At 43.7% G+C, this 14724-nt stretch overlaps 1 protein-coding gene across 11 annotated transcripts in view; it reads left to right on the top strand.

Annotated features, from left to right (window-relative positions):
* The window catches only part of MED12L (mediator complex subunit 12L), a 327766-nt gene that overhangs the window by 65671 nt on the left and 247371 nt on the right, over positions 1-14724 (top strand). For 10 of the 11 annotated variants that reach the window (XM_058550842.1, XM_058550826.1, XM_058550786.1 and 7 more), the window contains 6 exons: positions 3466-3635; positions 6085-6195; positions 7170-7439; positions 10809-10958; positions 11714-11813; positions 12109-12245. In XM_058550842.1, coding sequence (XP_058406825.1) covers positions 3466-3635; positions 6085-6195; positions 7170-7439; positions 10809-10958; positions 11714-11813; positions 12109-12245 — 938 coding nt within the window. The remainder of the gene's footprint in view (positions 1-3465; positions 3636-6084; positions 6196-7169; positions 7440-10808; positions 10959-11713; positions 11814-12108; positions 12246-14724) is intronic. The other variant, XM_058550834.1, reaches the window with a different exon arrangement.

Genomic DNA, 14724 nt, shown 5'->3' with positions numbered 1-14724 from the left:
CACATCAGTTAGAGAGGAGAGAGAGCGATCCCTGCTAAGTGGTGGGTGGTGTCTGGAGACTAGAGAAGGCTGCATGTTGGAGGCGATATTTGAATTGGGCCCAGAAAAATGCCCACACGTGCACACAGCTGAGTCGAGAAGGTGTTGTGGATAGAGCTAGCATCATAGGCATGCCAGTCGGAGAGAAAGCAGCCTGAGCTGGCAGAGTAGTTGAGGTGGATCGTATTTGAAATGATTTTAATTCCTAGCTAAGGAGTTTGCCCTGGATTCATGCAAGATTGCAGATCCATTGTAGGTTCCTGAACCTCGAAGCTGACGTTGATGGAGTCCATACATGCTCATCCAGAGCGTTATGTTGGGTTTGGGCAGCTCGGCGGAGGCAGAGGCAGGTCTGACATCAGTGATGGCAAGTGCCGTCCTTGGAGGGTCAAATCTAACCTTTAGTTTCCTTTCTAAAAACTCTTCATCCCAGTAATGATGATGATAGCTACCACTTATTGATCAATCTCTGTGTTGCATGCACCGTGCTAAGTAACTCATCCTCACAGCCACTCTGGTGTATATATGTTATTGATACCTGTTGTAAGACAAGGAAATTAGGACTTAGTGGAGGTTAGTCACCTTGCTGCAGGTGGCACAGCTGAGTGGCAGAGCTAGGATTTGGGCCCAGGGCCATCTATTCCAAAGTCCACTCCACTAAAACCACAAAGTGCAGCCCTGTGTTGCTTCTCTGCTGATGTCAATGCCCCAGGACACTTTGTCCGTGAGCCTTGCCGCGTGTGGCGTGCTCTCTGCCCCCAGAGTGGATGAGCCTCCAGTTCTTACTAATACTGTAGATATTCCAGGCCTGGAGGGTCTTTAACAGAACTTGGCACATCTGTGCTCTCCCCCATTGTGTGCTTTCCTCTGCTAGAGTGGCATCTCACGCCTGGTTGTGAACCTCTGGTTTAGCTGTGTGACCTTAGTGAGCCCAAGTGCCTGTGTCTGTGAAGTGGTAGGGTGAGGCATGTGACCTCTGAATCTCCTTCTGTTTTGGGGTTAGGTGTTAACGAAGAAGGAGCGGTGGCTGTAGGATTCTTGGACGCTAAAGAGCATTGTCAAGAGGACCCATCGTTTCAATCCTGAGCCCTGACACCACTCTCAGGACCATTCATGTTCATAAACTTTCTAGTAATCTGGCTTCGTGGGCCGTCAGTTCTGCTGGATGTCAGCCAGCAGTGGCGGCCACATCCTCGGAGCTGCTTGGATTTAGGGCTGCCCCCTTCAGGGTAGCCTCCGTCATCACTTCCTGTGTCTTTTCTACCTTTGACCCCCCCCCCCCCCAATCTTCCCTACCATCCTATTTTCTTTTTATCACCTGAAACTGGGCTGCCACTTCAGACCTGTTAAATCAGAATCTGGCGGTGGGGCCCAAGGCCCTGGCGTTTGGGGAAAGCGCCCCCTTGTGATTGTATTTGCACCAGGGCTCAGAACCCCTGCTGCCCCCATTGCTCCCTATTTTAAGTACCAGGCCTCACTCCACATGACAGGTGTCAGTGAATCCTAGTAATTGTAAGCAGTACAGTCCTAGTGGCCATTTCTTATTTTCTGTTTTTAATTTTTACTGACAATTTTGTGTGCATCTTAATTTTTATACTAACCCACTCTAGTCTGTCTTTTGTCCTAGCCTTCTGAATCTGATTGACACGATAACTTAATGTCAGTTAAATACAGTTAAAATACGCTAAGAGGGCTATGGTTGAATTCCAGGAGGAGTTCGGATGGTGGAATGGTGTATTCAGCAAGTTTTTTTTAAAGATATACATATGGTTATGTAAACATTCAAGCACATGCAAAGGAAGAAAAAAGATGAAAACGTAATGATTATGAGTGGCAGGATTATCAGTGCTTTTTCTTTTCATATCTGCTTATAAATTTTCTATAGTGAACATGTATTTTTCTTCTGTATTTTAAAAAGCAACCTTAAAAAGAAAATATATCTTAGACGAAGTTGGTGTGTGTGAATGTGTGTTATTTTTAGCTCTCGAGGCAAAAATATTCCGGGGATGTTGAGAGTGGTACCGAACGGAGCTGAGTTAATGGCAGGGCCTGGCACGCGCAGGCTGGGCTGTGAGTTCTTGTTATTTTTGTTTTTGCTTATTATAGCTGAGAGCTACACACGCTCGTCTGCTGGCTGGCATTCCGTTTTGTTGAACAAGTGAAGGTCATGAGACTATTAGTCCATAGCGGGCCCCAGAAGATGGTGACGTTGATAATTTAGTTTTGTTTTTAATGCCCATGGATTAATTTTAATGATGCTATCTGTTGCTGCTGGGGCTTTCTGAAAAACTGCTCTACCAGGAGCAGAGTCTGACCTAGTATCTGTTCATCTTTTCACGTTGGCATATTACTGAAGTTTAACACATGCATTTGAATTTTAATTTTAAGTAAGACACAATTAGAATAAGTGGTTTAGACCAAAACTTAACAGTAGTTATCTCAGGGTACTGTTGTCAAGTAATTTTAACAGTACTTAAAAAATACAAGCAAAACACCCAATCCCTAACAGATGTTTAGTTTTTACTTTTGTCAAAATTGGTTCCTTTAAAAATAAGAAGGTGGGAGGACCGAGTGCTGAAATAATGGGAAAATGGCATTGTGGGGCCATGTTTCAGTAGGGCGGTTTCTTCTCAAGTGCTGTTTCGCTAATTCTTGGGGAAATTTGGCTGTGAGCGTGCAATTATTACATTTTTACCCACAGAATGGGCCACAGCTGGCACCACATCCCTCATAGTTGCCAGAGGCAACACACTGATTTAATTTGTGCCCCTCTGGCAGACATTTTTGAATAATTTTAGTGATTTTTTTTTTTAATGCTACCTTTTCTGTTCCCTTTCCAGTTACCTGCTTGTTGTTGCTCACTGCTCTTTCCAGCTGAGTTCTGAGGCATCTTGGGTGGGTTGAGGAGAGCAGAATAATAGAAGGTCCGGCTGGTTGTGGAGCCCCTGCAGGTGCTGGGGCAGAGTGGGTGGGAGTGCGGTCAGGGGCCGTCCTCCTACAGACGGACACCGACAGGGCACGTCTTCACTAGGCATGTTTGGAACCCAACTCGGAGCCTGGAAGATGTACCCTGGGAGAGCTGCGTTTGGGGATTTTGAATTCTTTTGGTGTGGAGTTGAGATTTCTTGAAGTTCTCACCCCCGCTGCCCTCTTTCCTGCGTGTGCCCCCCTCAGGCCGAGGCCCCCGATCGCGCGTGGCGGCTCCCCTCCCGGGTTCGGGTGCGGAGGCCCGGGAGCGGCTGTGGCGCGCGGGCCGGGGGTGATCCCGGGCCGGGGGTGAGCGCTCTTTGATGAGCAGGGCTTGCGGGTGCCAAAGCCATTTTTAGACGTTGGTTTTGTTAAGTACATCCTTAAGATAATCAGACAGGGGGAGAAAGAGTTCTTATATCCATTGTGTCTGGAAATTTCAATTTTTTTTTGATGCAGAGTGGACGCAGATATCTACCAGATACCTCCGAGAGCAGTTGGCCAAGATTTCCGACTTTTACCACGTGGCTTCCAGCGCAGGCGACGGCCCGGTGCCTGTGCCCCCGGACGTGGAGCAGGCCCTGAAGCAGTGGGAGTACAACGAAAAGCTGGCCTCGCACATGTTCCAGGTACCCCTCCAGACGCTCCAGGCTGCGGCGCGTGCGTTTGAGAAGAGAGCGCATCCTTTGTAGTTTAGTTTTGGGGAGTTAGATTGTATCCTTATACGAATCAGTACGTTCAGAGAAAGCAATCTGACAGTTCTCACTTTGAGTTGTATTCAGGGTGACACCTTTGCCCCGAGAGGACAGCTTCTTGCTATACGTCTTGATCTCCAGCTTTCAATGATGTCAGCTCTTTTCACGCCGTTAATTACTTTGTAATTGTGCCATTAAATATAATCCTTCTAGACTTGTTATTTTGCAAAAACTGGATGTTTTCATTCAGTAAATATATTTTATTTATTGTGCTGATGCCTCCTATCTCATAGTAGATCTCCTTTGGAGCTTAGTTATTCCCAAGAAGGGTCATCTTAATTTGGTTCAGCTGCAGTGTAAAGTGCAGTGGAGGGTCGTTGCGGAGTGAGTGGCCTCTCCTCCGGACGCGCTGCTGTAAATCACATTGCCCAGAAGAGGGCGCGTGTGCCGTTGTTGGCCTCAGTATTTATTCCCGGCGAGGAGGAAGGAGAAGCGTTCAGCTGAAGTGGTATTGCTAGCACAGACTTTCCCTCCCTGCTGCCTTGATCAAGAGGAAGGGGCTGGGAAGGATGTGTGCTTTCTAAATTCCCCGCTTAGGACTTTAATTATTTCCACACGGTAAGCGACACTTTTTGAGCGCTCCAAGTCAAAGAGGCCTGGTCCTTTTGGGAAGTAGCATTGTTAGTTTTAAGTCGATGAAAACAACTCCTACAAGTCCTAGCTCCGTTTAGCAGACGACTGCTTCAGAGCCTGCTCTGAACTTGCATGACTGTTACTGGGCTGAGGATTCAGTCTGCGTCTTTGAGAAAGTGTCTCTCAGCGTGCTTCATATTTTTGGAAGGATTACTTTATGTATTAGAAACATTGAAATCACTATCTCTTTTGTAGGAAGCAATTAGGTCCTAAACTGATGAATCTAATTGAAACATTAATGTTAACGTTTTAATTGAAACATTAATGTTAACGTTTTAAAAGTTCATTTTATTTTAATTTGCCATTTTCTGAAATGTGAAATTAACTCTAGTATATAAAGGTGTAGACATCCGTGTGCAGAAATAAGGGTATAGGTACATAGACAGGAGGACAGTGTTGAGGGTGGACGTTAGGTCGTCGTTGGAAGTCATGTTTATGAAGGTTCTTTTTTTTTTTCAAACTTATATTCACCATCTCTTATACTTTAAAACAAAATTCCGTTTTAATATATTTATTTATTAACTTAAAGTTCACTTTACTGGTCTTAAAATTTTAAGTTGTTCTTTTTCTGTGCCTAAGCTTTTAATTCTTTTTGACTCTAAGCATTTTAAAAATTAGAAATTAGCCACAAGTAAACCCCGATATCATGTGATGTCAATGTGGTGTCATGGTAATCTTTTAAATACTGAAACTATATTATTGATGTATTTTCACACGAATTGTTGATAACCATGGTGGTGGACCACTGGTGATGCATAGATATATAAAAGTTTTTTGGAAGGAAGTGGGACTTCGTGTTAACTACTAAGGTTGTTACCAGATTTACCATAAAAGTGTGTCTTTCCCAGAAAACATACCTTTTCGTTTCTATTTTAAAGATTCTTTCATGATGTGAATCATAAGAGCTATAATATGACATTAGATATGTCTGTGGGTAGAATGTCATAATAGCATGTGTGTATTTATATGTTATGTATGAAGGCAATAGATGAAAATGTTAATAATGTTTATGTTGAGGGGCTATACCACCCCTTGGGGCATTTTGGAAATTTGTGGATATGTTATTCTTTTTTTGGTGTCGTTATGTTGGAGTATTTATTTATTATTTTATTATAAATTCCTTTCATTTCTTTATATTATAGTCAATTAGGCCATTATATTGATTTTTGAGGTTATATTTTATAGGTAGGTTATAGTATCTGAAATTCAGATACTATATTGAATAGATGGGGGACAGAGATGGGGGCTATTAAGAGGACATGGGATCTGATGGAATTTTCAGCCTCTTGTGGAGACAGTGGTATGATGGGTGCTTGCATTCTTTATGATTATCACCATTGGTCAAGTTTCCTCCTGTGAGTGTAAGTTCATACCCCCTGAAATCTAGCCCTGGGAGTCTGAAAGCTTCTGAATTTCCTTTCTTGTTGGAATTAATTTTTTTCCATGTAGAATGAAGCAGATTACCAAAAAAAACCAGAAACAAAGAAAAATAAACCCAAACCAACCATACAAAATAACACTAGTTCTTTATTTTGTTTAGAATTTGGACTATGATCAATGAGACCATGTTTTACTATAACACCAAAAACAATAATAGTAAAATTACACTTAAGCATAAGAGTGTTCTTTTTTGAGTTTTAGTTGGTTTTGCTTTGCCATTATTAGTGTAATCTTTCTTTGTTCATTTAAGGAAGGAATGCTAGAAAAGCACGAATATTTGACATGGATCTTGGATGTTTTAGAAAAGATCAGACCAATGGATGACGATCTCCTTAAACTCTTGTTACCACTAATGCTGCAGGTATGGTACGTGTAACATGAGCCAGCTGATTTTATGGGCAAGAAATGAGTCTGATAAGAATGATTACATAGAGGTGGAAGGAAGAAATGTCTTGATGCTCCGCCACAGGAAGTGATCAAGAGGCGTCTTACAAGTCTTATAGTCATGTGCTTTGACCATGTTTGTAGTTTTTATGCACAGGTGCTTTTTAATTATTCTTACCCACAGTGATTTCTCCCATCACTAAGCTAAGTGAACAACTGTTTAAATACTGTCTCCTTGTTCACACAAATGTCTGGGAAAACAAATCATCTCTTTTTAAGGATATGGAAGATCTTCTACATTCTTTTGACATTCTTTGAGCCACTGGGGGCAGGAGCTTCCTATTTTAGTGATTGGTCTAAGATCTGTTAAAATTTAGGTTATCTGGATGAAATTTATTTTAAAAAAATAAAGTTTTCTTGGAATACATGCATTTGATAATTCAAACAATATGAAAGAGTATCCAGTGAAAAATAATTCTCTCTCTCACCCTGGGACCCTCTCAGAGACTACGCCATGCTACTGTCCTGTTTCCTCCCTGAGGTGGTCAACCCTGTGCTGTCCATTATAGTAGCCACCAGCCAGATGTGACAAGTACAAATTGAGGCGTGTTCTTAGTGTAAATTGCACACCAGGTTTCAGACTTAGTACAGAAAAAAGAGTGTATAATATCTCATTGATATTACTTTTTGTGTTCATTACATGTTGAAATGATAGCATTTTGGATATATCAGGCTCAATAAAATACATTCTTTTAATTTGGCCTATTATTTTTCAAATGACTACTAGAGAATTTAAAATTACGTATGTGGCTTCGTTATGTTTCTATTGGACAGCACGGGTCTATACAGTACCTTAAAAGGTTTTTTTTAAATGAAAAGAAGTCTCTATTAGCATAGATGTTTCGTTGAGCAGCTGAGACGTGACTGAAGCTGGTGTCGTGTGCTTTTCAGTATTCAGATGAGTTTGTTCAGTCCGCCTACCTGTCGCGTCGTCTCGCCTACTTTTGTGCCCGGCGTCTTGCCTTGCTGCTGAGCGATAGCCCTAACCTCCTCGCTGCCCACTCGCCCCACATGATGATAGGACCCAGCAACTCGAGCCTCGGGGCGCCCAGCCCTGGCCCGCCCGGCCCCGGCGTGAGCCCCGTGCAGCTGGCCTTCTCAGACTTCCTCTCCTGCGCGCAGCATGGTCCCCTGGTTTATGGACTTAGTTGTATGTTGCAGGTAAGTCCTTGGCCCATGTTATTTGATGTTAAATTTCAGCGTCGGAAGTAATTGAGCTGGGATCACATCTTCAGCTTTCATGTCACAGCTCTAGTTTTCCCCTCTCCCAATCAATATAGATTGAAATTTCATGTTTTTGTTTCCCTATGTTGCATCAAGCTAAGAGAAGATTTGTTGCTTCCGTCTAGAAGAAAGTTATTGTGGTGGTCCTCTATGAGGGCCGTAAAGTAGTTCAGTGTTGAAAAGTCCTTCTGGAACCACAGAGTAAGTCGGCTGTATCTCTGTTCTTCTGGAAGGACAGCTTCTCCATGCAGCATTCTGTAGCTTCCTCAATTCACGTCTTGAGTTCGTTGCCTCCCCTCTCTGTTTCTTTAAAATTAAAATAATTTATCAGGCTCTGTTCATCTGCCAAGCATCATTGCTTGTGCGGTCCTTGAGCATCCATTAACGTGCCAGCGGCTGGATGGATACTGTCAGGAATGAGATACAGCACTGCCCTGGAGGGGCTCACAGGTCAGTGTTCAGGTCACTGTTCTTGGGCTCTTAGTGTGTCCTGCTCTTTACTAAGGGGCTTCGGGACAGGGCTGGCCTTGGAGACATGGTCTCTGCTCTAGTGGGGTTTACTGTCTTCTGAGGAAGACAGGCTCATGAATGTACAGTTTCTGTGTACCATGACAAGGGCTGATGGAGGGATGCACAGGGAGCTGAGGAAGTTGGGAAGTGGAACTTCTAGTCCAACCTGGAGTTCAGGGAGGCTTCCTGAAAGAAGTGATCCTGACTGGCACTTATGAGTTAAAAAAAGGGTGCAGAGAGTGTCCCTGGCAGAGGGAAGAGCCTGGGAAGAGGCCCAGAGGCTGATCAGTCATCTTGTGTGCAGGTTGGTGGTAATGGAACATAAAGTATAAAACCTGGTAGGCTCAGGGCGTAGGCCTGTGTGCCTTATGACTGGGTTGTCATTGGATGGTTTTCTGTAGGGAAGTGACACGCTCAGTTGTGTGGTTTAGTTAGATTGTTTTGGCCACAGTAGAGGGAATATTTGTGGGAGTGAGGAGGTTGGGGGAGAGACAAGGCAAAGAAATCCGTTTGGGAAAAGTCTAGGTAAGTTGAGTTTGGACTGTTTTATCCCTTAGGATCTCCAAGTGGATATTTTCAAGAGGTTGTTACATGTCTGATTCTGCAGATGTGTGGATTTGAATCACTCGGGGTCACTTGGCTAGTCAGAACCCTGAGAAGGGGTAGATTCTCTAAAGAGTTAGTGAGAGAGCACTTGTGGACGTGAGGGGCACGAGGGGTTGAGAGAAGGCAGAGGGGAAGTTCACAGAGGTGACCAAGAAAGTGCGGCCAGATTGGAGAGAGAAGGGGGGAGAGTATTGTTATAGAACAACAATAATGCCCTCATAATTCTCGTATAATCATGTTAATAGCATTTATTATGTTCTAGGCACTAAGTGGTAACATATACTAAGTCCTTTAGTTCTCAGAACCATCCTATGAGACAGGAGCCAGTATCATTCGTGTAACACTAATCATGAAATAGTGGCATAGGTCACACAGCAAGTAGGTGGCAAAGCCAGAGTTCAAACCCAGACTGGATCCAGAGTCCACGCTCTATCCACCATGCTACACTGCTTCTCTACATACCACAGGAAGTTTCCAAGAGGAGTTGATTGTGGACAGTGCCCAGTGATTGGGGGGGATCTGGTAAGGGGATGGCTGGAACTGTCTTGGACGCTATGCTGGTCATTGATGTCAGTTCAGCGGTGCGTGAGAAGCCAGATTAGGGTGGTTGAGGAGTGATGAAGAATGGGAAGAAATAATGCTGCCTGTTCTTTTGGGAAACATGTCTGCAGGGAAGAGAGAGGGCTTGCTGCTGGGTGAGTGGAGAGTTTTAAAAATTTTATTTTTTGTTGGGCAGATTTGAACATGTGTCTAAGCTAAGGGTAAACTGTTAGAGGGAGAGTCTGAGCATAGGAGAGGAGGAGCGTTTGCTAGATCTGTGCCTTGGGTGTGAGAGGCTCTGGAGTTAAGAATATAGGCAAGAGCTCCATGGCCGGGAGATGAGAGCCCACATTGTCACGAACAGGAGGAAGGGGGTAGGGGTGTGGGCCGGTGGAGACGGATGCGTTGGTGGGGTCCAGGGACTTGACGTTCTTCATACCTGCCATCTGGTTCCCACAAAGATGTCTCCTAGACTTCAGAATCTAGTAATTTTATATTTAATTTTGCATTTTAGAAAAAAAATATTGCGTTCATTCTCTAAGCTCATGTAGTTGCTGTTGGGCAGCACGATAGCATCCTGGTTAAGACATACACCTTAGAAACATCACAGACCTTTTAGCTTCTGCTCTGCCACATAGTCACTTTGACCTTGAGCCTCGGTTTCCCCAAGTGTGAACGGGGGTTGGTGACAGTTCCTGGTTCATTACCTCGTAGGGTTAGGGTGATAGTGACTGAAGGCTTCCAGGACAGTGTTCAGCATGGAGTAAGTGCTGAATTAAGTGCGAGCCGTAATGTTTTGTCTGCATTTAGGCAGGGTTCACATGGGGGTCCAGGCGTGTGTGCTGAAATCAACCCGGGCCGGTTCCCGGTCTCGCTGTCTCCCCTTCCTCTCCATGCAGTGGGGCTGACACTACCCACCTCGTGGGGCTGTTGTGGCATATAAGTAAGATGGGCACAGAGAGTGCTTCTGCACGCTGGTTGAGTAAAGCGTGTCCGAGAGGGCCGAGGGCAGGAGCTGGCACTTTGCTGCCTTGGCCTTGCCCCGCCCCGCCCAGGAGCTGAGGACAGATTCTACGTTGTCAGTGAGTTATTAAGACTAAAAAGGAGAAATATGTGACAGAAGCTATAGGTGGCCAGGAAAGCTTAAAACATTTACTATCTGGCTTTTTATAGAAAAAGTTTGCGAATTGCTGGTCCAGGGTTACTGCCTGCCCAACATTTATGAAGCTACTTATTGTACCATTATTTGAGAGATTTAAAAATAATAATTCCTTTTAGATTTAATAACCTTAGTAATTACATATTCTAATTCCATCTCATTTTTTAAATTGCATGAAAAAATTGTTCTAAGTGACAATTCTTAAGTGATGATGACTGCATTTTTGTTAAGTTTCCTGTTCTGGAATATTAGCTTATGAATCATACTATCCTTAATTTCTCAACAGCTGTACTTCCTCCTTTTCAAGTTAATAATTCTGTCTTCGTTTTGTCTTATCGTTTGAAAAGTTGAGAATGGGGTAAGATATTCGTGTATTAAACTCACTGGTAGGAAAGTGTAATAGTTATGACAAGGTGTCATTTTTACTGTTAAGCTGTTGTTACACTTTTCCCTTTCCTCTAAATACCTGGATCTCCCTGCTTTATTTCCAGACTGTCACTCTGTGTTGCCCAAGTGCCTTGGTGTGGAATTACTCCACAAACGACAGTAAGAGCTCGACCCCGGGCTCGCCCCTGGACCTGCTGCAGGTGGCCCCCTCCAGCCTCCCCATGCCGGGCGGGAACACGGCTTTCAATCAGCAGGTAGACTTTCCATGACGGGGGCTGGAGAGGTGTTTTCATTCTTCAGAGGTGTCAGGCATAGTGGGCGTCTCAGATGCTTGGGTGGCACTCCTAGCCCTGCCCCCATCTCTCGGGGTGACCTTTGGGAGGGATGGAGCCTCTCTGAACTGAGGAAGTTCATCACACTGCTCCTTTTCTTCTCATGGCCTCGCTAGGCAGTTCTCACAGGGAGTTCTGCCGCCCAGACAGCACTTGTGGTGGTGGTTCTGACACATGACCTCGACTCCCATGGTAGTTGTCGGTGATATTTAGTAACTGTTAGGTGTTTATTAGTGTCAGGTTATTTGGTTCAAAGACTTAAAGAACCTTGAACCATAGGATCGTAACTAATATTTAGAATAAGATCCTCATTTTTTACCAAGCAGTTTTCTTGACAAAATTCATAAAACATGGCCAGTTGCTTTCATACATAGAAGAATCGCTCAAAGATAAAATTTGAGAACTTTGACCTTTCCATATGATGTCCTAAAAAAATTTCACTTGTAGAGATTTTTTGTAAGCATATATTTTTGTGAGCATTTATTATTGAAAACTGGCATTGAATCATCGTTTATAAATTTTAAAGTGTGCTTCTTGGGCAACAGGCTGAAGTTCCTACAGTGCAGTCAAGATTGTAGTTCACCCTGGGATGCTCTGCTCCTGTGGAAACCTGATGTGATTTAGATGGCCGCTGTGGCTTTCCAAGCATGAGTTAATTAAAAGCGATTATCTTTCAGGTTCGGGCAAGGATTTACGAGGTAGAACAGCAGATAAAACAAAGAGGCCGTGCAGTGGAAGTTCGGTGGTCTTTTGACAAGTGCCAGGAGTCGACAGCAGGTACAGAACACGACAGAAGGAGGAGTGCTTTTGAGTGTTGGACTTGATGCCTGTCTCTGACTCTTGTAAATCATTCCACATTCTGAATAAGGACGCTTTTTTGAGGACGTTCTTCAGTCTGTGTGCTTTAGATCCTGGCTGTCTGGAACGTCGCGTTTGGTTTTGTTGGCAATTCTTTTATGCTGAGAATGAAAATTTCTTAAAATTCCTTTTGCCCTACATAATGATGATTTTGTACTATGCTGTTCTGGCTTTGTCTGGCCTCTTTAACTGCTTGCTTAATTTCCAAATCTAGGGGTGACCATCAGTCGGGTTCTGCACACGTTGGAAGTGTTGGACCGACATTGTTTTGACCGAACTGATTCCAGCAATTCGATGGAGACACTTTATCATAAGATTTTCTGGGCAAACCAAAACAAAGATAACCAAGAGGTAGTTAATATCTCTTTTCTTCTTTTCACCTTTTATTTTCTTAGCATATTTTCTTCCTTTTTATTCAGTGAATTCTGACAAAGCTTTTCCATGAAGTATAATATCTCATGAAGGCATCGACACTCTGTAACCTTTCTATTTGTTGGGCTAAAATGACCCACCATTATTAAAACGAGATGTCCGTTGGGCTGGTCTGCCTAGGTATATTGATTGGGAAGATTTTTCTTGGCCCCTTTATGATCACTTCCCATCATTTTAGTTTTAGCAGAATGTCCTTCACCTAGTGATTAGACTTTGTATAATGGTTTGGCTTTAACTTAGGGGAATATATTTTAGTATTTAGCACATCAGAGAGCAGGGTCATGGTCTTTAAAAACCTGTAGACAAGGCATTAGGATTCTCCAGAGAAACAGAACCAGTAGGGAAAAAAATTATACATGTATTTTATATAAGAGCGAGAGAGAAGTATTTATTTATTTTAAGGAATTGGCTCACATGATTGTGGGGGCTTGTAAATCGGAAATGTGCAGGGCAGACCAGCAGGCTGGGGACCCAGGGAGGAGCTGATGTTGCAGTCTTGAGTCTGAGGGCAATGTGGAGGCAGAATTCCTTCTTCCTGAAAGGACTTGTCTTTTCTCTTAAGACCTTCAGCTGATTGGATGAGGCCCACCCACATTATGGAGGGTAATCGGCTTTATTTGAAGTCTACTGTTTTAAATGTTATTCACATTTAAAAAATACCTTCACAGCAACATCTAGACTGGAGTTTGACCAAAAAACTGGGTACCATAGCCTAGCCAAATTGACATGTAAAATTAACCATCACAGATGATTTTTATCTTAGGCATTCCTACCAATAGATGGTTTCATTATTGCACTGCTCTATAAATATAGGGTTTTCAATTCCTACCAATAGATGGTTTCATTATTTCACTGCTCTATAAACATAGGGTTTTCAATTATTTTTTTCCTCAATCTCCTTTGGGGAGAAATAGGAAGTTTGTCTTCTTTTCACAAAGGAAAGCACCTATGGTGTATCCAGGTTGTGCTGGGCACCAGGAAGGCGGAGGTAAGTTTTAAGACATGGTACCCACCTTCAAGGATTTTCATACTAGCCTTTGGAAATATGTGGAAAGAAGAGAGAAACCAACAAAAACAGCAACCAAAAACCTTTCCTTATTCTACTTTTATGTGAACCTGTTCCAGGTTATTCCTCTTTTTGGAATAATTTATGAGTCTTCCCCCTGCTTCTCAACGATAAGGCTCAAGACCACTGATGTCTAGTAGGGTGTGTGAGTGTTGCCAAGTGTATTTTCTTTTTTTTTTTTATGATTTTATTTATTTATTTATTTTTCCCCCAAAGCCCCAGTAGATAGCTGTATGTCATAGCTGCACATCCTTCTAGTTGCTGGACGTGGGACGCGGCCTCAGCGTGGCGGGAGAAGCAGTGCGTTGGTGCGCGCCCGGGATCCGAACCCGGGCCACCAGCAGCGGAGCTCGCGCGCTTAACCGCTAAGCCATGGGGCCGGCCCCCGAGTGTATTTTCTGACTCGTGAGTCGCAGTAGAGGTGTTTCAGCACCTCTGTGGAGCACCCTGATGACAAGTTTACACAATTCTCTGCTTAGTGACGCAGGGTAGAGTGTGCCTGTGTTCTTTTGGGGTGGAAACCTTAAAGTCTGTCTGTTTGTACTCAGGGCTTTCTTAGATAAAAGCCTTCAAGAGTACTCAGACTTTAATCCATAGAAGTGAGGTATCTGGAAGGAAAATAGGGACCCCCAGAATTCAGGGGTCCTTTTGGGTTGCTAAGCTTCTTGGACCAAGTGTTGAGTCAAGACCTCATTGTTTCCCGGCAAGACTTGTACCAAGTCCATCAAAACCACGCTGGTGTTGTGGTTAGCCTGACTCGACGGCTTTCTAGTGAAGAGCTCAGCCAACCTCAGAACTACAGCCTCGTTCACCACAGAGACTGTTACTCACAAGCACTCCAGAGAGCAAATGCGTCTTATCAAGGGCAGAAATGTTGTTTGAGATTTTTGAATAAAATCACACTGCAAGGTTGTTTCTAAAGTGCAGTTGTCTCCACAGTGGGTGCTTGAGACGAGCCATTGCAATGTGAGAGGAAATTATAGAACTTTTATTTAGATTACATTTTTGAAAACCTTGTACTTGAAGCAGTTCTGTTTTGTCTAAGTTTTATAATGAACATAATTATTATGGTAGTATAGGTATAGAAGTTATAAATGAGTATGTGTATATTGGAGTGTTGAGTGAAAAAATAAATCTCTGAGCTGAGCGGGTCTGTGAGAGGTGTCTGGAGATGGCTGCTCTGAGCGTCCTCCTAAGGGGTGGCTTCCCCGCCGCCCCGGATGCAGGGAGATGCTGCCATGAGAGGGCGACGTGTGCTCAGGGCCGAGGGTCCTGGATGCTCAGGTGGCACACGTCACGGGCAGGAACGTCAGCGTCGCTCATTTATAGGAG

Source organism: Diceros bicornis, chromosome 2, assembly GCF_020826845.1.
Source record: "Diceros bicornis minor isolate mBicDic1 chromosome 2, mDicBic1.mat.cur, whole genome shotgun sequence".
NCBI classification, from domain to species: domain Eukaryota; kingdom Metazoa; phylum Chordata; class Mammalia; order Perissodactyla; family Rhinocerotidae; genus Diceros; species Diceros bicornis.
The sequence above is the reverse complement of the archived record's forward strand: the minus strand, read 5'-3'. Positions and strand labels throughout refer to the sequence as shown.